The sequence below is a fragment of the Hyperolius riggenbachi genome, chromosome 6, assembly GCF_040937935.1.
Source record: "Hyperolius riggenbachi isolate aHypRig1 chromosome 6, aHypRig1.pri, whole genome shotgun sequence".
Taxonomy (NCBI): Eukaryota; Metazoa; Chordata; class Amphibia; order Anura; family Hyperoliidae; genus Hyperolius; species Hyperolius riggenbachi.
Genome location: NC_090651.1, coordinates 387,957,729 through 387,982,401, shown reverse-complemented (window position 1 = coordinate 387,982,401; position 24,673 = coordinate 387,957,729). Strand labels below are relative to the sequence as shown.

Here is a 24,673-nt window from a genome sequence, read left to right as displayed (position 1 = left end):
ACAACACTCGTGTGCGTCTGCTTGGAGGAGGTAAGTCCCCTCTGCCTCCTCTCATTTTAAGCATTTTAGAATATTTTATTCTTTTGGCGCCTCTGTCTGCTTATACAACCCCCCTGGTGGTGCCTAACCCTAACCACTCCCCCTGGTGGTGCCTAACCCTAACCACTCCCCCTGGTGGTGCCTAACCCTAACCACTCCTCCTGGTGGTGCCTAACCCTAACCACTCCCCCTGGTGGTGCCTAACCCTAACCACTCCCCCTGGTGGTGCCTAACCCTAACCACTCCTCCTGGTGGTGCCTAACCCTAACCACTCCCCCTGGTGGTGCCTAACCCTAACCACTCCACCTGGTGGTGTATACCCTAACCACTCCTCTTGGTGGTGCCTAACCCTAACCACTCCCCCTGGTGGTGCCTAACCCTAACCACTCCACCTGGTGGTGCCTAACCCTAACCACTCCCCCTGGTGGTGCCTAACCCTAACCACTCCCCCTGGTGGTGCCTAACCCTAACCACTCCCACTGGTGGTGTCTAACCCTAACCACTCCCCCTGATGGTGTATACCCTAACCACTCCTCCTGGTCGTGCCTAACCCTAACCACTCCCCCTGGTGGTGCCTAACCCTAACCACTCCACCTGGTGGTGTCAACCCTAACCACTCCCCCTGGTGGTGCCTAACCCTAACCACTCCCTCTGCAGAAACACCCTTTTTCCACATAGAATCGATAATATCTTTTTGCTAATATAATGAACCACAGGACAGCAGATCACTCAGAAATATTCTTTCTAAACATGTTTTGTGTATATGATACTATTCTCGATAATATCAGGTCAGAGTATCTTGTTGCAGTAAGTGAATGAAGACCTCATCTGACAGATCTTTTTTTCACCTCTGGAGGTGTCATGGGAAATAGTTTTTCCATTTTCACAGCTTAGCAAAGAGGTATTTTTTCAGGCGCCATGCTAGACACCCTTCTAATGAATAAATATAGCAACTTTAAGGGCCCTTTTCCACTAGCGGCGATTGCGATGCTGAATCGCAAAATCCCAAACCGCGAGTGATTTTTAAATCGCTACGGTTTGCATTTTAACATAGGAATCGCAGTAGGTAATTTCCACTACGGCGATTCGTTTTTTACTCAAACGTGATCGCGACTTGGAGCGATTTTTGCCGCGATTTTGCTATGCAGTGCGCAATCGCCGGGATATTTGCTGCACTTTGCTGAATCACAATCGCTAGCGTTTAGTGCGAATGCTAGTGGAAAAGGGCCCTTTGGGCTTTCATTACCAAGGGTGCAGCTACAACTACCGAGTCCCCCAGAGTCCCTTCTCTTACAGGCCTGTAACAAGCGCTGTTAACTTGACTCCGCCTCTTCTTCCCCATACAAGTGATACCATCATCCCCCTCCAACTATGCCAAATGTGGCCACCACCATGTCCGGCTCCTCCACAAGGAAAAAAAATGGATGCCGCCATGATGCTCCCACCCCGTCAAAAAAAAGTGATGCCTCCCGCAAGCTCTACCCCATACCCAATACCCAAAACAGAGCAGTGTGGTAGAGCGGTTTTCCTGCTCTCGTGTCATGTCCGCACCTCTTCTTCACTGCAGCCACCTGCTATACGTCACCTTCCCTATCTTTAGAGAATCCTCACACAACAAGTATATTAAATCTTAACACGTGTTGCACGTAATGTACATTCTTGGTTATTATAGCATTCGTTACTCCTCTCTAAACTTTTTCTGGGAATGATGTCAACACTCAGCAAGATCTGTTCACTATGAGCTTGTGAACTAGTTTCTATGGCCAATAGTCATGTCCAGGAGAAGTCATGGAGAAGCGTGTGATTTGTTTGATAAACTGATAGATTTGCAAAGCTCTGATTTGCTGTGATCTCATCCTGCTTTAGCACATGATCATGACTAGCAAATCAGTGGCTGACATATCACCTGACCAGACTGATCACATGCTTCTCCATGACTTCTCCTAGACACAACCATCACTAATCAGAGACTTACATATCTATCACCTGACCAGACTGATCACACTCTTCTCCATGACTTCTCCTAGACACGACCATCACTAATCAGAGACTTGCACATCTATCACCTGACCAGACTGATCACATGCTTCTCCATGACTTCTCCTAGACACGACCATCACTAATCAGAGACTTACATATCTATCACCTGACCAGACTGATCACATGCTTCTCCATGACTTCTCCTAGACACGACCATCACTAATCAGAGACTTGCATATCTATCACCTGACCAGACTGATCACATGCTTCTCCATGACTTCTCCTAGACACAAGCATCACTAATCAGAGACTTACATACTGTATCTATCACCTGACCACACTGATCACATGCTTCTCCATGACTTCTTCTAGACACAACCATCACTAATCAGAGACTTACATATCTATCACCTGACCAGACTGATCACACTCTTCTCCATGACTTCTCCTAGACACGACCGTCACTAATCAGAGACTTGCATATCTATCACCTGACCAGACTGATCACATGCTTCTCAATGACTTCTCCTAGACACAACCATCACTAATCAGAGACTTACATATCTATCACCTGACCAGACTGATCACATGCTTCTCCATGACTTCTCCTAGACACGACCATCACTAATCAGAGACTTGCATATCTATCACCTGACCAGACTGATCACATGCTTCTCCATGACTTCTCCTAGACACAACCATCACTAATCAGAGACTTACATATCTATCACCTGACCAGACTGATCACATGCTTCTCCATGACTTCTCCTAGACACGACCATCACTAATCAGAGACTTACACATCTATCACCTGACCACACTGATCACATGCTTCTCCATGACTTCTCCTAGACACGACCATCACTAATCAGAGACTTACACATCTATCACCTGACCACACTGATCACATGCTTCTCCATGACTTCTCCTAGACACGACCATCACTAATCAGAGACTTACACATCTATCACCTGACCACACTGATCACATGCTTCTCCATGACTTCTCCTAGACACGACCATCACTAATCAGAGACTTACATGTCTATCACCTGACCACACTGATCACATGCTTCTCCATGAGTTCTCCTAGACACGACCATCACTAATCAGAGACTTACATATCTATCACCTGACCAGACTGATCACATGCTTCTCCATGACTTCTCCTAGACATGACCATCACTAATCAGAGACTTACATATCTATCACCTGACCAGACTGATCACATGCTTCTCCATGACTTCTCCTAGACACGACCATCACTAATCAGAGACTTGCATATCTATCACCTGACCAGACTGATCACATGCTTCTCCATGACTTCTCCTAGACACAACCATCACTAATCAGAGACTTACATATCTATCACCTGACCAGACTGATCACATGCTTCTCCATGACTTCTCCTAGACACGACCATCACTAATCAGAGACTTACACATCAATCACCTGACCACACTGATCACATGCTTCTCCATGACTTCTCCTAGACACGACCATCACTAATCAGAGACTTACACATCAATCACCTGACCACACTGATCACATGCTTCTCCATGACTTCTCCTAGACATGACCATAACTAATCAGAGACATGCATATCTGTCACATGACCAAACTGATCACATGCTTCTCCATGACTTCTCCTAGACATGACCATCACTAATCAGAGACTTGCATATCTATCACCTGACCAAACTGATCACATGCTTCTCCATGACTTCTCCTAGACACGACCATCACTAATCAGAGACTTACATATCTATCACCTGACCAGACTGATCACATGCTTCTCCATGACTTCTCCTAGACACGACCGTCACTAATCAGAGACTTGCATATCTATCACCTGACCAGACTGATCACATGCTTCTCCATGACTTCTCCTAGACACAACCATCACTAATCAGAGACTTACATATCTATCACCTGACCAGACTGATCACATGCTTCTCCATGACTTCTCCTAGACACGACCATCACTAATCAGAGACGTGCATATCTATCACCTGACCAGACTGATCACATGCTTCTCCATGACTTCTCCTAGACACAACCATCACTAATCAGAGACTTACATATCTATCACCTAACCAGACTGATCACATGCTTCTCCATGACTTCTCCTAGACACGACCATCACTAATCAGAGACTTACACATCAATCACCTGACCAGACTGATCACATGCTTCTCCATGACTTCTCCTAGACACGACCATCACTAATCAGAGACTTACACATCTATCACCTGACCACACTGATCACATGCTTCTCCATGACTTCTCCTAGACATGACCATAACTAATCAGAGACATGCATATCTGTCACATGACCAAACTGATCACATGCTTCTCCATGACTTCTCCTAGACATGACCATCACTAATCAGAGACATGCATATCTGTCACATGACCAGACTGATCACATGCTTCTCCATGACTTCTCCTAGACATGACCATCACTAATCAGAGACTTGCATATCTATCACCTGACCAAACTGATCACATGCTTCTCCATGACTTCTCCTAGACACGACCATCACTAATCAGAGACTTACATATCTATCACCTGACCAGACTGATCACATGCTTCTCCATGACTTCTCCTAGACACGACCGTCTCTAATCAGAGACTTGCATATCTATCACCTGACCAGACTGATCACATGCTTCTCCATGACTTCTCCTAGACACAACCATCACTAATCAGAGACTTACATATCTATCACCTGACCAGACTGATCACAAGCTTCTCCATGACTTCTCCTAGACACGACCATCACTAATCAGAGACTTGCATATCTATCACCTGACCAGACTGATCACATGCTTCTCCATGACTTCTCCTAGACACAACCATCACTAATCAGAGACTTACATATCTATCACCTGACCAGACTGATCACATGCTTCTCCATGACTTCTCCTAGACACGACCATCACTAATCAGAGACTTACACATCTATCACCTGACCACACTGATCACATGCTTCTCCATGACTTCTCCTTGACACGACCATCACTAATCAGAGACTTACACATCTATCACCTGACCACACTGATCACATGCTTCTCCATGACTTCTCCTAGACACGACCATCACTAATCAGAGACTTACATGTCTATCACCTGACCACACTGATCACATGCTTCTCCATGAGTTCTCCTAGACACGACCATCACTAATCAGAGACTTACATATCTATCACCTGACCAGACTGATCACATGCTTCTCCATAACTTCTCCTAGACATGACCATCACTAATCAGAGACTTGCATATCTATCACCTGACCAGACTGATCACATGCTTCTCCATGACTTCTCCTAGACACAACCATCACTAATCAGAGACTTACATATCTATCACCTGACCAGACTGATCACATGCTTCTCCATGACTTCTCCTAGACACGACCATCACTAATCAGAGACGTGCATATCTATCACCTGACCAGACTGATCACATGCTTCTCCATGACTTCTCCTAGACACAACCATCACTAATCAGAGACTTACATATCTATCACCTGACCAGACTGATCACATGCTTCTCCATGACTTCTCCTAGACACGACCATCACTAATCAGAGACTTACACATCAATCACCTGACCACACTGATCACATGCTTCTCCATGACTTCTCCTTGACACGACCATCACTAATCAGAGACTTACACATCTATCACCTGACCACACTGATCACATGCTTCTCCATGACTTCTCCTAGACATGACCATAACTAATCAGAGACATGCATATCTGTCACATGACCAAACTGATCACATGCTTCTCCATGACTTCTCCTAGACATGACCATCACTAATCAGAGACATGCATATCTGTCACATGACCAGACTGATCACATGCTTCTCCATGACTTCTCCTAGACATGACCATCACTAATCAGAGACTTGCATATCTATCACCTGACCAGACTGATCACATGCTTCTCCATGACTTCTCCTAGACACAACCATCACTAATCAGAGACTTACATATCTATCACCTGACCAGACTGATCACAAGCTTCTCCATGACTTCTCCTAGACACGACCATCACTAATCAGAGACTTGCATATCTATCACCTGACCAGACTGATCACATGCTTCTCCATGACTTCTCCTAGACACAACCATCACTAATCAGAGACTTACATATCTATCACCTGACCAGACTGATCACATGCTTCTCCATGACTTCTCCTAGACACGACCATCACTAATCAGAGACTTACACATCTATCACCTGACCACACTGATCACATGCTTCTCCATGACTTCTCCTTGACACGACCATCACTAATCAGAGACTTACACATCTATCACCTGACCACACTGATCACATGCTTCTCCATGACTTTTCCTAGACACGACCATCACTAATCAGAGACTTACACATCTATCACCTGACCACACTGATCACATGCTTCTCCATGACTTCTCCTAGACATGACCATAACTAATCAGAGACATGCATATCTGTCACATGACCAAACTGATCACATGCTTCTCCATGACTTCTCCTAGACATGACCATCACTAATCAGAGACTTGCATATCTATCACCTGACCAAACTGATCACATGCTTCTCCATGACTTCTCCTAGACACGACCATCACTAATCAGAGACTTACACATCTATCACCTGACCACACTGATCACATGCTTCTCCATGACTTCTCCTAGACATGACCATAACTAATCAGAGACATGCATATCTGTCACCTGACCAGACTGATCACATGCTTCTCCATGACTTCTCCTAGACACAACCATCACTAATCAGAGACTTACATATCTATCACCTGACCAGACTGATCACAAGCTTCTCCATGACTTCTCCTAGAAACGACCATCACTAATCAGAGACTTGCATATCTATCACCTGACCAGACTGATCACATGCTTCTCCATGACTTCTCCTAGACACAACCATCACTAATCAGAGACTTACATATCTATCACCTGACCAGACTGATCACATGCTTCTCCATGACTTCTCCTAGACACGACCATCACTAATCAGAGACTTACACATCTATCACCTGACCACACTGATCACATGCTTCTCCATGACTTCTCCTTGACACGACCATCACTAATCAGAGACTTACACATCTATCACCTGACCACACTGATCACATGCTTCTCCATGACTTCTCCTAGACACGACCATCACTAATCAGAGACTTACATGTCTATCACCTGACCACACTGATCACATGCTTCTCCATGAGTTCTCCTAGACACGACCATCACTAATCAGAGACTTACATATCTATCACCTGACCAGACTGATCACATGCTTCTCCATGACTTCTCCTAGACATGACCATCACTAATCAGAGACTTGCATATCTATCACCTGACCAGACTGATCACATGCTTCTCCATGACTTCTCCTAGACACAACCATCACTAATCAGAGACTTACATATCTATCACCTGACCAGACTGATCACATGCTTCTCCATGACTTCTCCTAGACACGACCATCACTAATCAGAGACGTGCATATCTATCACCTGACCAGACTGATCACATGCTTCTCCATGACTTCTCCTAGACACAACCATCACTAACCAGAGACTTACATATCTATCACCTGACCAGACTGATCACATGATTCTCCATGACTTCTCCTAGACACGACCATCACTAATCAGAGACTTACATATCTATCACCTGACCAGACTGATCACATGCTTCTCCATGACTTCTCCTAGACACGACCATCACTAATCAGAGACTTACACATCTATCACCTGACCAGACTGATCACATGCTTCTCCATGACTTCTCCTTGACACGACCATCACTAATCAGAGACTTACACATCTATCACCTGACCACACTGATCACATGCTTCTCCATGACTTCTCCTAGACACGACCATCACTAATCAGAGACTTACACGTCTATCACCTGACCACACTGATCACATGCTTCTCCATGAGTTCTCCTAGACACGACCATCACTAATCAGAGACTTACATATCTATCACCTGACCAGACTGATCACATGCTTCTCCATGACTTCTCCTAGACACGACCATCACTAATCAGAGACTTGCATATCTATCACCTGACCAGACTGATCACATGCTTCTCCATGACTTCTCCTAGACACAACCATCACTAATCAGAGACTTACATATCTATCACCTGACCAGACTGATCACATGCTTCTCCATGACTTCTCCTAGACACGACCATCACTAATCAGAGACGTGCATATCTATCACCTGACCAGACTGATCACATGCTTCTCCATGACTTCTCCTAGACACAACCATCACTAATCAGAGACTTACATATCTATCACCTGACCAGACTGATCACATGCTTCTCCATGACTTCTCCTAGACACGACCATCACTAATCAGAGACTTACACATCAATCACCTGACCACACTGATCACATGCTTCTCCATGACTTCTCCTAGACACGACCATCACTAATCAGAGACTTACACATCTATCACCTGACCACACTGATCACATGCTTCTCCATGACTTCTCCTAGACATGACCATAACTAATCAGAGACATGCATATCTGTCACATGACCAAACTGATCACATGCTTCTCCATGACTTCTCCTAGACATGACCATCACTAATCAGAGACATGCATATCTGTCACATGACCAGACTGATCACATGCTTCTCCATGACTTCTCCTAGACATGACCATCACTAATCAGAGACTTGCATATCTATCACCTGACCAAACTGATCACATGCTTCTCCATGACTTCTCCTAGACATGACCATCACTAATGGCCAAGCATGTTCATATGACCCTGAAATGAACATGAATGAACATGTGGATGCATGGAAAAGTGTAAAATATGTCATTGTTTGCAGTGGGAATATACATTCTGAGAGATGCATCACACTTAATAAGGCAGATTATTGGAGGAATCTGGGTTTGGTGGGTACAAGATTCTACTGGTCTGCATGCATAGTGCCAACTGTAAAGTTTGGTGGTGAAAGTACATTAAAGGGAGTATTGTTAGGTCATGGAGGGGAAATGCTGTTTGCGGCCCGGGTTGTTATGTTGAAGAGGGGCTGTGGTAAGAATGCTACATCATGGAGGGGTAATAGTCTTCTTCTGTTGGATGTGAAGTCAACTCATACTGATGATGATTCACTGATGCACCTTACCTTATGGAAGGGGTGGAGAACGTACAGTGGCCTTCCCTGAAGTCAACCTGATTATGGAGGCTGATCTTGGAAATGCTGCCAATATAGATCGCTATCCTGGAATGCCCTACAATAATATACTGAACAGTGCCGAGACAGAATGCAGTGTGTCATGTATCTCTCACATGACAGTTAGATAATGTCCTGTAGCTCCTCCCCTCTCCTGACCCAAAGTCATGCACAGGTTGCAAAAGCTCCTCAGGACATCTTAGAAATGTTTAAAAAAAAGATAAAGTTGTAAAATGTTATAGTTTTTGTAACTTGTAAATGTCTCCAAATTGCAGTCATAGCATTACTACTGCAGTATTAGCTGGCGGTAATCCCGAGTGAGGCTCGGGACAGAAAGCCACAGAACAGGGCGGTAATCCCGTGCTTGAGGGAGTTTCATGCAGGAGCTGCTGCAGACCTCTCTGTGGTATGTTTTTCTTCTTGTTTTTAGGGTCTAAAAGCTTATGAAAAAAATCCATGGATTTTAGACCCTAAATCTGGAAATAATCATAACACCAGGGAGGTTTGCAAGACCTTCAGAAATAAGGTCTCTGCTGAAAATAATTGATGCACTAAAACATAAATCAGGCTAATGTCTTATAATGATTGCGGAGTCATCATTGCTCGCTGGTCTCTAGCTGCAGATATTGATAACAGTGATAATAATTACTATTATGGACATCTTCTGCTGCACTTTACAAAGTACCACCGCAGTCACAGAACTCGAGGGGGCTGAAGTGCATCAAATAACCTCAACAAGGTACAGTAAGGAACAAGCTCACCGGTCAATAGAAGCTGCACTTTTGCACCCCCTGACAAAGTGGAGTAACCCATAAAAAATGGCTGCCGGGATGGCTCTATATGTACCGCCTTACCTACACATGCTGTGGAATAAATCTTTTGCAGTATTTGGATTCACACTCTGCCTTGTTAAGGTGAAAGATAAGTAACTACTCTTTGAAACTGATTGCAATTACCCCTTATTAGAAGCCTTATCTCACTTTTTCTCAAGTTTTAGCCTCTTATTTACTTTTCAGGAAAGCAGACTGAATTTGATTAGGCGCCACCAAGCTCTTTTACATAGATAACAACTAGTTTTTTAAAGGGAGTCTGAAAGTTTAAATAAATAATAAAAACAGATACTTACCTCGAGAGGGGGAAGCCTTTAGATCCTAATGAGGTTTCCTTCATCCTCCTCAGCCAGCCCAGTTGAGCGCTGGAGCACCTGTATAAACCCCCCTAATAATAATAACAATCGCCAATGGGCGCAGGCTCACTAGCGGCTTTTTGCCCTGGCTCCAGCTGAAGAGGCCGAGCCTAATCGGGTCCGCCATACGGGGCCGGCCCAGACAGCTCACGCCTGCACAATAAAGCGGACTCAATCACACATGTTCACCGGAGACCGAGGGGAAAGACGCTACTGCCCCTGTGTACAGCGGTCACAAGCAGACCTTCTGGATGGCCTCCGCTGAGGGGGACGGGGGAAGGGAGATGCAGGATCCAGACACTTCCCCCTCCTGAGGTAAGTATCCCCGGGGGCTCTTTTTTCCCTTACAGGTGCACTTAAATTTTTGCTGTACTGTAAAACAAAAAAATATTTTCTTACTAGTGCTAATAATATATATATTCATATATATATATATATATATATATATATATATATATATATATATATATATATGTTTCTCTCATCCTGTCCCAAGTCACAAATTATGTAGTCAGCTATATATGATGCATCATGTATGCTCCTTTCACATGTAAATATACCCCAAAGCCCTTTACTGGGGCTTACAATGTAGTCATAGTCTATTTCTATACTCTAACATAAGGCCATTTTTTTAGTTGGGGGTGGAGCCATTTACCATATCTGTATATTTCTGGGATGTGGGGGGGGGGGAAATCTGATTGTCTATGAAAACATGAGGGGAGCATACAAACTCCATGTATATAGATTATTGGCCAGTATTTGAAGCTGGGATTCTACTGTAAAGCTGCAAGGCTGGGTTGCTGGCAACATAACAACAATAATAATAATAATAATACTGGTAGTGCTAAAGCTGGCCACACACCATACAATTTTTTAAATATCTGTTCAGTTTAAGAATTGCAATCAATTTTTCTGACTGATTGTAACATTTCAAAAATCTGACCAATGTACCACACACATATGTTCAATTTTTCCCCAATTATGATAAAAATGATTGGAAACTTTGAGAAAATTGCTAGGGTGTGTATATTAATAAACTGACAATCCAACACACACCATACAATCTTTAGGAAGATTGAAGAAAAATATCTGGCATTCCGGATCGATAAAAATTGAAGAAAACAGGAAATCCGATCGGATTTTTCAGTCGAATGAAAAAAAAGCTTTCGACTTTTTCGAGAGATCCGATCGTTTTTACCGAATTGCCGTAAAATCAGATCATTTTATTGCATCGTGTGTGGCCACCTTAAGACTGCACTGATGATCCCTAGAGAGATAGGAGCAAGCTGAGGATGTGTAGGTATTTACATTATTAATTAGTGTGTAAGAATATTTGCTGGCTGGCTTTCTTAATAGAGATTCATTGAAAAGCAGCATTCCAGCTCTTTTATTGACTTTTGCATGCTCATTGCTCTTTCTGTAGTAGTTTCCATGCAGGAGGTAATTACTGTGTCTTCCATAATATGAATGACTCCCAGAGCTGGCCCTGGTACAAGTTACTCATCAGAGATACAGGGAGGAGGTGAGGAGTGTTTATCATGTGTGACGTTGGGTAACACCGCATCTATTTAAGCATCACTCCATCTCTGGGGCGCAGGTACCTGGGCTGTGTCCACCATGGAGAGGTGCCTGCTGCTGCTCTGTCTTGTGCTGTCCATCCTCCCAGGTAAGATCCCAGAATGCTTTGCTGCATTGTAGGATGATGTTAAGTCCCGTACTCCAGTATTGATTACCCTTATTGGGTCTAATATATTAAGACATCAGCGAGCTCTATACATCTCCGCTGGTGATACTCAAGGTGGTCACACACCATACAATTTTTTTTACATTTCTTTTCAATTCAACAGGTGATTGTAAAATCTGACATATCTAGCCAATGAACCGCACACAAACATGTTACATTTTTCCTCAATTGTGAAAAAAAAAGTGATTGAAAACTCTGAGAAAATTGCTTAGGTGTATATATAAAGAAACTGACAATCTACCCTACACCATTACATTTTCATAAAAAATTATCAGAAAAATCCACCACTCCCAATCGACTTATATAAAAAGAATGGGAAATCCGATCAGATTTTTTTGCTTGAATAAAAGAGAAGCTTTACAGGTGAAATTTGAACAATTAGAATATCGAGCAAAAGTCCATTTATTTCAGTGATTCAACTTAAAAGGTGAAGCTAATCTATGAAACCGGAGCCCTTTGCAGGTGTTTTGGGTGAATGAGCTGATTAGAGTCGGACACTCTGAGCCGAGAATATTATATTTTCACAATTCTCTAATAGGCTGAGATTTTGATTTTGGGGTTCCCATAAGCTGTAAGCCATAATCATCAACATTATGACAAATAAAGGCTTGGAATATCTCGCTTTGCCTGTAATGAGGCTAATTCATATGTTAGTTTCACCTTTTAAGTTGAGTTAGTGACATAAATGGACTTTTGCACAATATTCTAATTTTTGAGTTTAACCTGTTATTAGGACATCAGAGATTTCTGTACATCTCCAGCGGTGATACTAAAGTTGGCCACACACCATACAACTTTTCAAATATTTCCTTTCAATTAAATTATTATATTCAATTTATCTGATTGATTGTAACATTTGGAAATCTGACCAATGTGCCATATACACATGTTCATCTTTTACCCAATTATGAAAAAAGAAAAAAAAAAGGTGACTGAAAACCCTGAAAAAAATTACTTGGGTGTATATATATTAAGAAGTTGACAATCTACCCTACACCATTCAATTTTCATAAAAATTGATCAGAAAAATCCACCACTCCCAATCGACTTATATAAAAAGAATGGGAAATCCGATCAGATTTTTTGCTTGAAAAAAAGCTGTACAGGTGACATTTGAACAGTTATAATATAATATTTTAGTAATTCAACTTAAAAGGTGAAGCTAATGTATGAAACGGGGACCCTTTGCACTCTCCATCCACTTATATCAAATACAAATGGGAAATACGATCAGATTTCTTATTTGAATAAAATAAAAGCTTTAGATTTTTTCAGGAACAACCAATCTTTTTTATCGAATAGCCGTAAAATCGGAGAATTTTATTGTATCGTGTGTGGCCACTAGTGAGCGAGCAAATCTGGACTGAATGTCTTACAAATGTTTCTGCTGCTTAGTGGAAAAAGTTTGCAATCCTTGTTGGGGTCACATTAAACCCTAATGCGCGTTGCCAAAAGAATGCTGAACCAGCAGCTGTGTGACTGCAGTTTTATACAGAAACTTATGGTATTTTTCTAAACTGGGCCCCTAAAATGAAGGAAAAAAAATCTGCTGTGCATAATTACTGCTACACTAAAAGACACCATTCACCTAAATGTTCTCTCAGTAAATTAGACGTTAGATGTGATGAAAACATTGACTGTCCTGTTAATTAATATCTGAGGGCAAGTCTAACTATTGCATTGAATATAGAGCTTTCCAGTCAGTTCCTTTTTGTTTATTTTTTAATGTACTGGTCCTTTATATGTTCTTTTTTCAGACTGGCAGGAGTGGTCCTGGGCCAGCCATGTGCTCTGCTGTATAGAGAGGGGAAGGGGCGGGTGCATGAGCAGGACATGAGCCATGTGCTCTGCTCTATAGAGACAGGAAGGGGCGGGTGCATGAGCAGGACATGAGCCATGTGCTCTGCTGTATAGAGAGGGGAAGGGGCGGGTGCATGAGCAGGACATTGGCCATGTGCTCTGCTGTATAGAGAGGGGAAGGGGCGGGTGCATGAGCAGGACATGAGCCATGTGCTCTGCTCTATAGAGACAGGAAGGGGCGGGTGCATGACCAGGACATTGGCCATGTGCTCTGCTGTATAGAGACAGGAAGGGGCGGGTGCATGACCAGGACTCTGGGCAACAGTGATCATGACTGAACTTTGCTTTGCGCAGGTGTATTGAGGATGTTGGAATGTCAGGAGATGTAAAAAATGTAAACATATTGGGCCTGATGCAATTGTCAGACTCGCCAGTGTTAAACGCTGGTGAGTCCGATAATCAGGCGACTATAAAGTCGCCTGATCCAATTGCATTTAGCCCTAGGCAGGGTGCTAAAAGAACTCGCTTGGGCGATATTATGGCCCAGCAAGTTCCTTACACCCTATCCTATTACACTTTGCATGCCTCCGGGAAGCGATGCTTCCCGGCAGACATGAGCGTTAGCTTAGACCTGCAAAAAGCAGGTCTAAACATGCTAACGCACGACATCGCCGCTGCATCTGGGGGTCTCCTTTAATAAGGAGACCCCCAGAGCTCCCCGCCGGCCGCCGCTCGTCTCCGCAACCCCCCACAAAGCTACAAATTGCTTAAATTCCTTACCGCCGCGATCTGTTTGAGAAAAGGAAAATATTTCTGATGTAAAAGGGGGTATCAGCTACTGATTGGGATGAAGTTCAATTCTTGGTTACGGTTTCTCTTTAAAATAAAATAAATAAATAAAAGAATTAACTGAAAAGCGACTTTTCCCGATTAGAGAACGACTATTTTTAAAAATTATAAAAAGTACTTTTGTTTTACGATTATTAAAAGAGCAGAACAAGAGCTCTAGTAAGAGACAATAAAAGGGAACGTTATCGGTAATATGACAGTTTTGTTTTGTCTGGATATATTTTGGGCATTAACCTCCTTGGCAGTAACCCCGTGTGTGACACGGGATAAGCCGCCGGAGGGTGTCGCTCAGGCCCTGCTGGGCCGATTTACATAATTTTTTTTTTCAAACACGCAGCTAGCACTTTGCTAGCTGCATGTTTGGTCTGATCCCCGCCGCCCGCCGCCGATGCGCCGCTACCCGCCACGGAAACAGCCCCCCCCCCCGCATACCCCTTGCGCAGCCTGGCCAATCGCGGCCAGGCTGCTCTATGGGGTGGATCGGGATTCCCTGTGACGTCACGACGTCGGCGACGTCGATGACGTCACTCCGTTGGTTGCCATGGCGACAGGGGAAGCCCTCAAGGAAATGCCGTTCAGAACGGGATTTCCTTATGGGTAAGCGGCGATCGGTAGGTACGGGGGGGACGCCGCAGGGAGGGGGGAAGCATGTAGCTAGCGCTAGGCTAGCTACATGCTAAAAAAAAAAAATAATTTGAAAAATACCCTCCCGCGGCCGCGCAGCCGCATTTATCATACCGCCAGGGAGGTTAAAGTTTTTAAATCAGGGCTGTGACTTTACATCCCAGGACTCCATAGCCACACATTGCGAGTACCAAATGTAGGCATACATTATCCATATTACTGACTCACATTCATACAAGTAAATATGGAGACTCAGATAGAATATACAGTGCATACAGTACATGAATACAGGTGTGATAGTTACAAGTGCCTAGATGCAGAGCCTGCAGGAAACCTGTGCTGGGTGGCAGGCCTCCCAAATACTCCAATATCCCTCCTGCATTATCTGACCAGTGATGCTGCTTACTGCAACAGACTCTGTGCTAGAGTAATGCTGCAATGCTTAGCACAGCTTCCCTGCAGGCTCTGTAAGTACCCACTGTACACACCAACCCTGTGAGCTCTGCTGGTCAATTTAAAATGTCACCTGAAGTGTTAAACAAAAAAAGGCCGCATACTTACCTCAGTAGTGGGATCCTCAGAGTCAGGATAGCCCAGAGGCTTCCTGGATCCTCCTGTGGCCCAACAATCCAAAGTTGGGACTCTCTTCACCTACTGGACTCAAGTCAAATAGGCCTCCATTGGCCATGCTCTCGGCCGTGAATGAGCGCACCTGTCCCGGGCATGTGTGAGTAAGACCCGCCCAGTGGAATGAAGTGCTCTGCACATCGTGGAAGAAGCCGCGTATGAATGTGTGGACGAGTGGAGCTTACTTGTGCATTCCTGGTTCAGATGCGCTTGTCCACAGCTCAGATGAAGGAAACCACAGTAACTGAAGTTCTACGCTGGATTGGTCGACTGCGGGAGGTTCCAGGAGGTGTCTGGACCATTCCAGAGGTTTTCCACTATCTAGGTAAGTATGTACGTTTTTTTAACACCTCAATCGTACTTTAAGCACCAGCTACTGGCAGCCACAGGGTAAGAGAGAGGCAAAACACAGGTAGGTTAGGAACAAACTCGTCACCGTAGGCGTAGAATCCACCCCTGCAACTCTTGCCATCCCAGGGGGCCCCTCCTCCTTCCTCTCCCCAACCGCAAGTGCAGCCAATCAGCAAGGGAACCTCCCCATTCGCTCACAAAAACCATCCGTGCCTCCTCCTCCCGCTATGCAGAACAGCAAGTAGCTGGGAGCGTCTGTCATTTTTCTCTGCTTCTAGATGCTGCTTCACAGCAGAACACCCTCTGCTGCCATTTCCCGGCTCCAGATGTCATGATGACCAACATAGGGTTTGGGGACCAGGGGGGCACCATGCTATCAATTTTGGAGGGTCTCTGTTAAGTCTAGTTATACCCTTGCTTGTCACCCATCTTCTCCTCAACCCCATAGCAGTAGCCATGGCAGCTATGACTATTGCTACTCCATCACTTTTAAGGTGTCCTTATGGTTTTGTATTTCAGTCCCACGTGTGGACCCCGCACCACATTTATTGGCTATTCATCCCTTTCTGCACTCAGCACATCCTGTCCCTCTTGTTTCTTGTTTGATAATGACCGTAGACTGCATGATCACTTTCCTGAACAGGTAGACCTGGCAGTCTGGCGGGAGAGTAGGTGGAATAATTTCACCTGGAGATGAGAACCCTCAGACGCTGGGCAGGGTGGGAAATACAAGGACTGCATTAATATACCTGCATGCATTTAAGGAAATCTATGAATTTGGCCACGGTTAATGAGGGCGCAGGTGACTAATAGCTGGGCGTTGGGCTGAGATAGCAGGGCGGGGCAGGTATACAATAGGAAGAATTGCTTTCATTTAGGAACGAAGGCTGAGGCAGGAGAAAGTGATCATTATCAGGTTTTAATTACTGTTATGAATTGTACTGTCAGGGCTGGGCTCTGTTTCACAGCAAAGAGAGATGAGGTTTCAAATAGAGCCACTCATAAAATACAAATTAGTTTCATGTGTTTTGAAATAAGCTCCTCAGACATGTTAACGGGTAAGGTTAGGATTCTGCAGCGTTGGATCTGCTTTGGTTTGGTTTTACGTTGATTCCCTACCTTTACTGTCAAAGGTCTTAGCTTAAAGAGGACCTGTACTTCATCCCAATCAGTAGCTTCTACCCCTTTTCCCATGAGAAAACTTTACCTTTTCTCAAAAAGGTCATCATGGGGGTTTGTATGGATGACATTGTGGTAAAACATACCCTCCCACAGCGTGATGTCAGCACCTAGGTACTGACATCACACTGTGGGAGCCTTGTTGCATTGTGGGAATTAACAGCTCTTTCCAACTGCCAAGAAAGCAGCATCTCCTTCCACAGACATCACCTGCCAGTAGTAAAGATGTCTCCATGGGATACATTTCAGTATGTAAATTAGGGAGAAGAAAGAGTATACAATAGGCAAACGCTGGCTAAATCATTTATAAATAATTATTGTAAAAATGATGCACTTTTTTTTCATTACATTATTTTCACTGCAGTGGGATTATACTCCCAAAACTAACATTTCAGTAACTACTCTTAGGAATATAAAAGAACATTTGATAGAATTCCCTGTGAGTAAAATGGTTTATTTTCCCCTCAGAGAGGAGTAGAAGCTTGCTTATCTCTGGTCATAAGCAAAGCCAAGAAACTCTCTGCCTGTGTCTTCACTCTTCCCCCTGCCCCCTGCTGAACAGAGACATCGCCCTTTAGCAGAAAAGGAGGGGGCAGAGTGAAGACACAAGCAGAGAGTTTCTTGCCTTTGCCGATGACCAGAGATAAGCCTCTACTGCTTTCTGCAGTGAAAATAGGAATGGGCAACCGGTATTATGTTGAAAACACACTTGCATACATTGGTACATAAAGACAGACCATGCACTGTTCCTATTGTTGCTTTATTTTCTGCATCAGCCACCACTGTACGTAAAGAACATGTCCATATAAATAACAGGCATATTCGTCAAACCTGAGTCCAATGACCATGCATGGATGGGTGCGGGGAGGGTGACCAGGGGATGGGTGGACGGCACAACAGCCGTTTCGTGCCGGTGTGCCGCTTGCTCACGTGCCTATGTCCTGGTAAAGACTCAAGACAAGGACGGGTGTGCCAGTTATATGGCTGTTGCCTTGATTGTGATGAAGTTACCCACCAATGGCCACTAAACACCCAGTGATTTGCTATATGCCTTTCTATGTGGAGTGCAGTATTTGGCTTATGGATATGAGCTGTTTAGATTAAACTCGGTGGGAAAGGGGATTCTGGAATCTAGTGCCCGGAGGTCACAGTGATCTCTGTAAACCCACCATTCGGCAAGAAAAGGGAACGTATACCTCCCAACTTTTTGAGATGAGAAAGAGGGACACTTTAGCCACGCCCCTGATCACACCCCCGTCACACCCCTAGTCACGCATACCATAAAGATTTCATAAGAAAAATATGTTTTATAATTCAAACCACACTGGTCCTTTCTATCCTGGTTCATTTTCCTTCATAGTAACATTTTAATATTAGTAATATATCAATTTAAAGGATGAGAATAAAGTTTAGAGTCAAACACATTTTTTAGTAGAGAAATATATATATTTACTTAGAAAGAGGGACAAAGTGCTGAAAGAGGGACAAATGAGGAGGAAAGAGGGACAGGGCTCTTAAAGAGGAACGTTATTTAATGTCTTAAATATCAGACAATGAGGAAGCTGCATACAGAGAAGAAGTTAGGAACCTGACTGCATGGTGCGACATTAACAACCTGTTATTAAATACAAAGAAGACCAAAGAAATTATTCTGGACTTTAGGACCACCAAAGAGACCACTCACCTACCGCTAATGATCAATGCAGAGGCTATGGAGAGAGTTTCCAGCTTCAAATTTTTGGGAGTCACCATCGCAGAGAACCTGTCCTGGGCTGACAATGCTTTAGCTCTAACTGGCAAAGCACAACAACGCCTCTACTTTCTGAGAAAACTAAGGAGCGCTAACCTCCCACAGAAGCTGCTGGTTAATTTCTACAGATGCACTATATAAAGCGTTTTGACCAATTGCATGACGGCCTGGTACAACAGCTGCACCAAGGCTACTAGAGAAGCCCTGCAGCGAGTTGTTAAAACAGCAGAAGCCATTATTGGCACTGAACTACCATCACTGGAACTTTTGTATAATACTCGCAGCGTGAGAAGGGCCACAAACATTATCAAGGACAACACTCACCCTGGAAATGCCTTGTTTGAGCTCCTTCCATCAGGTAAACGTTTTAGATCAACCCGCACACACACAAACAGACTGAAAGACAGCTTTTTCCCATCCGCCATAAACTTGATGAACTCTGAATCCTCTCTGAAATAATTAACACTGTGTACAAATTGTTTAAACATCTGTAATACCTGGCATACGTGTATAATTTCTTCTCTTCCTTGTTACTATCACTATGTTCACTATATGCACCGTGAGGTTGTCATGAAAAGTAATTTCGTTGTGTCACACAATGACAATAAAGTGAATTGAATGGAATTGAATAAATCATTTTCTCTTTTTTTTTTCTTTCCTTTTTTAGCCAGTTCCTTGAAGTGCTATTCCTGTGTAGGTGCGCCTAAGAAATGCAGGCTAACCATGGTCACGTGTCCAGGAAGTGATGACAGGTGTGGGACCGCCACCATGTCCGTAAACACATGTAAGTATCCACAGATACCCTGGGTGTAAAAAATGACATTATAGAAAGGAGAACACTGATCCAGATGTCCACTTGGACCATACCAACCTGACAGTTTAAAAAAACTGAGTAAGGATCATATTTTACAAAAGACCACCTGCTTAGGATGGGCCACTCCACTGTAACAAACGTCATCATTTAAGACAATATTTCCCTCTGAAAGAATAATGGTCTGCCTCCTCACTAGTGTATTATTGTCTCCTGGATTTTTTTGGTCCGCTGGTTGAGAAGGTCCGGGACCCATTGAAAGCAGTGCGAGCTCTTTGTGCATCATTGTTTGCGGCCTATTTTTAGCAAGTGCTGTACCTGCCATCGTACAGTGCTTGCGATGTGCATTGTTGTATTTTTTTTCTATGTGTTTTGATTAAAGTTGTGTCTACTCTATCTTTGTGCGCTGGCCCTCATAATACATGGAGGTGAGAAAATCAGTCAGTAATTGGAGAATCAAAATTGGACGTGTGTTTGCACCTTTAAGGCTTGTACACACGTCTGACAGAAGGCAACGATGGGTCCGTCGTCACCTCCCGCTGGGCGGTGGGTTTTCAGCAGACAGTACAGCGTGTGTACTGATAAGGCTGTTTCTGAACGATCCGCTGGGCGGATCTACCAGCCTTATCAGTCGGCCAACAGACGGTGCGAGTGTACGTGTTGCATTCTGATCGCACTGCCCTCTGCGCAGAGTAGATGTGAACAAGGCCTTAAGTGCGCTTCTGTCCGCTTCTGGCCTCTTTTTATGAGCACATCAATGTTACAGATTGATACATGTTGCTGAAGAGCGGACAGAAGCGCACAGATGGAAACAAGGCCTTAAAGAGACTCTGAAGTGAGTCTTAAATCATGGTTAAAGCTTTTATTACTGTAAAGCACTATAGATAGTGCTAAACTGCCGCATCCCCCCGGCAAAACGAGGAGTTTATAACCCCCAAATACCCTCTGCAAAATCCACAACTTTCTTGGTCGTGGATGTTGCTGCTCATGGAGGCAGAGCTTTGAGCTGTAGCTCTGCCTCCATGCGCGTCAATCACCACGCGGATCTCCGCCTTTCCCCTGCCCCTATCAGTGAAGGCAGATTGAGAGGGGTGGGGAGAGGCGGCAATCAGCCGGGATTGACACGGTAAGAGGCAGAGCTACAGCCATTAGCTCTGCCTCATCAGGAAGCACTTTTCCGACTTTGCAAAGGGAATTTGGGGGGTATAAACCCCTCGTTTTACCACATGGATGCGGCGGTTTAACACTATCTATAGTGCTTTACAGTAATTAAACCTTTAAACATGATTTAAGACTCGCTTCAGACTCTCTTTAAAGAGACTCCGTAACAAAAATTGCATCCTGTTTTTTATCATCCTACAAGCTCAAAAAGCTATTCTAATGTGTTCCTGCTTACTGCAGCACTTTCTGCTATCACAGTCTCTGTAATAAATCAATGTATCTTTCCCCTGTCAGACTTGTCGGCCTGTGTCTGGAAGGCTGCCAAGTTCTTCAGTGTTGTGGTTCTGCTATGAACTCCCCCTTTCAGGCCCCTCTTTGCACACTGCCTGTGTGTTATTTAGATTAGAGCAGCTTCTCTCTTCTCGCTTATCTTTTACAAGCTGGATAAATCGTCCTCTGAGCTGGCTGGGCTTTCACATACTGAATAATTACAGACAAAGGCAAAGCTGTTTGCAGGAAGAAAAGAGCAGCCTGAAACTTCAGTGCATGAGAGATGCAGGGGGAAAGAAACACACAAATGATCTCTTGAGATTCAAAAGGAAGGGTGTATACAGCCTGCTTGTGTATGGATGTATTTTGTATGTGTGGACATACTGTACATCAACCTACTTCCTGTTTTGGTGGCCATTTTGTTTGTTTATAAACAAACTTTTTAAAACAGTTTTTAACCACTTTTAATGCGGCGAGGAGCGGCAAAATTGTGTCAGAGGGTAATAGGAGATGTCCCCTAACGCACTGGTATGTTTACTTTTGTGCGATTTTAACAATACAGACTCTCTTTAAGGCTTCTGCTCCCAGAATCGATCACTTATGATGTTTCTCTTTGTCTCTTTAGTTCCATGTCAGATTCAGAGGGTTTTTAAAGGCTGCGTGAATTCAACCGTGTCCTCCAAGAACACACTGATATCTCCGAGTGAAGCCGTGACCCTTTCCCTACGGGAGGACACTTGTACCAAGGATCTGTGTAACAAGAAGACCGTCCCAGGTACCGCAACATTTCTGTCTGTTACATCCCATTTTCTAAGCCGTTCCTTCCACCTTCGACTTGAGTGTATGTCTTATCTGCTATCTGTCTTGATAAAGGGGACCCTGCGTGGCCCCGAAACGTGCGTCGACCTAAGCAGGTCAGACCGTGTCTGCACATGTATGTGATGGGAGAATAAATACTTCACGTTTATTGCTTCTACGGTTTGTGTGCGGACTCCTTCATGAAAATTATATTATTTATTAAACGCCATTTAACTCCCACGGAGTCCTGATAGAGCCTTGAAAAGCGAAACAGTTGATTTTGGCACTGTTGTGGATATGGGGGCACCGAGGAGTTTATCTTATGCGTCGGGCTATCGGTAAGCGTCAGGACTCGGTCCTGCAACAAGCCAGCAGACCCAAGACCTGATAGTATTCCACCAAATTGAGAGGAGAGACAGGCTTATTTTACAGGATAAAACAAGGCTGTCACCCCCAACCGCAACTTGCAAGACTCCACCACCACTAGCAGTCATGTGCGAACAGATCTGCTAGACACCATACACACACAGATTCCTGTGCTGAAAGGAGATCTGTCCCTGTCTGTGGCAATTGCAGCAATGTCATACACTGCTGCCAAGCTGCACACGCTCACGCTGGCGGTCGCGTATATGTAGGTCAGCCATGGGCTTTAGACCCAAAAGACGGGAGCACCGGGAACAACCAAGCATGCAATACGTCACTGATATGTAATACAATACTCTGCAGTCTCTCTTTAGGAGATGTTAGTTCTCTGCTTAGTACACAGAAGACTAACTTATTAACTACTTAAAGAGACACTGAAAGGAACTAATTTTGCACATTTTACCTTATAATTCGCTTCAGTGCTCTCATGCCAAATAAACCGCCATGTCCCCGCCGCTAAACGAGGGCTGCAGAGCCCCCAAATCCCCCTGCAAATATCTACGACCAACTTAGTCGTGGATTTTGCTGCTCTAAGAGGCAGAACTATGAGCTGTAGCTCTGCCTCTCCTGACGTTAATCGCCACACGGATCGCCACCTCTCCCCGCCCCTCTCTGTGAAGGAAGAGTGAGAGGGGCGGGGAGAGGCGGCGATGCGCCGCGATTGACGTCAGGAGGGGCAGAGCTGAAGCTGAAAGCTCTGCCACTTCCAGGAAGCGACGGCCGGATTGCCCCCCGGGGATTTGGGGGCTCTGCAGCCCTCGTTTAGCGGCGGGAACACGGCGGTTTACTTCGCATGAGAGCACTGAAGCGAATTATAAGGTAAAATGTGCAAAATTAGTTCGCTTCAGTGTTTATTTAAGTAGTTTGAGATGGTGTTTCTACGTCCTGCAGGACTTCAGTTCCTGCCCAGGGACGTAGATATCAGTCTATTGCGGTAGATGGCCAGCGCTGGCTTCCGCACAGGTACTCCTCACCAGCAATTAGAGGGGAAATGAGTGACTGGGAAAGTCATTCCCATTTATTAATCTAAGTCCCGGTGTCAATGACTGCCGACATCAATGAGGCACCTGCATCATTGTAACTACCGGAGTAACACGCCCACGCATTACTTCCTGTTTGCATACTTATAGTACTCTAATAGGAAATAATGCATGAGGACATCTTGTGGCCAAATAGTAAAATTACACCTACATTCATTTATTTTAATAAAAAGACCCACACATACATTTAAAATTAACCGCTTACCTCCCACCCTCTCCCATAGTTACCTGAATAAATTGTATATATTTATAGACAAATTAAAAAAAAAAAAAAAAACTTAAATAGATATCTTAGGGACTGAACTTTTTTTTAATATATATGTGTGTCAAAAGCAAGATATAGATCATTTCATTGTGATAATTAGTAATTAAGTTATAGGAGAATGAATAGAAGGAGCGCTGACAGGTGAAAATTGTTCTGGTACAGAAGGGGGAAAAAACCCTCAGTAGTGAAGTAGTTAAATTCATATTTAATATTCCAAAAACGTGGAACAAATGCAGAAAGAATATTTACAAAAATAATATTTACAAAAACAAAAAGTAAAAATGACTATGACAACAAGACATATGCTCATACAAATAAAAGGAAATCAAACAGAAATAGAACTTTACCCAGCGTAATGTGTAATTGCTGGTGCGGAAGGACAGGATGCTGATTGGAACAGGGTTACCCTTGCCATGTAGCAATCTCCACCAGAGAAATTATGCTTACTGATCCTATAAGCATCCAATTTATTGCACGAACTGTAGCTCTAGGCTAGGAAAACATTTTTTTTTTGCTTTTGGCTAAAGCTTAATACACACTCCCTTAATGAATG

General features: G+C 43.9%; 1 protein-coding gene across 1 annotated transcript in view; it reads left to right on the top strand.

The window, feature by feature from the left end:
• The first annotated feature begins 11,988 nt into the window (after positions 1 to 11,988).
• Positions 11,989 to 24,673, top strand: part of LOC137521997 (serine-rich adhesin for platelets-like) — a 39,404-nt gene continuing 26,719 nt past the window's right edge. Inside the window, exons 1-3 of the mRNA XM_068241992.1 lie at positions 11,989 to 12,094; positions 20,020 to 20,136; positions 22,220 to 22,369. Of these exons, the coding sequence (XP_068098093.1) occupies positions 12,046 to 12,094; positions 20,020 to 20,136; positions 22,220 to 22,369 (316 nt within the window). The 5' untranslated portion in view covers positions 11,989 to 12,045. The remainder of the gene's footprint in view (positions 12,095 to 20,019; positions 20,137 to 22,219; positions 22,370 to 24,673) is intronic.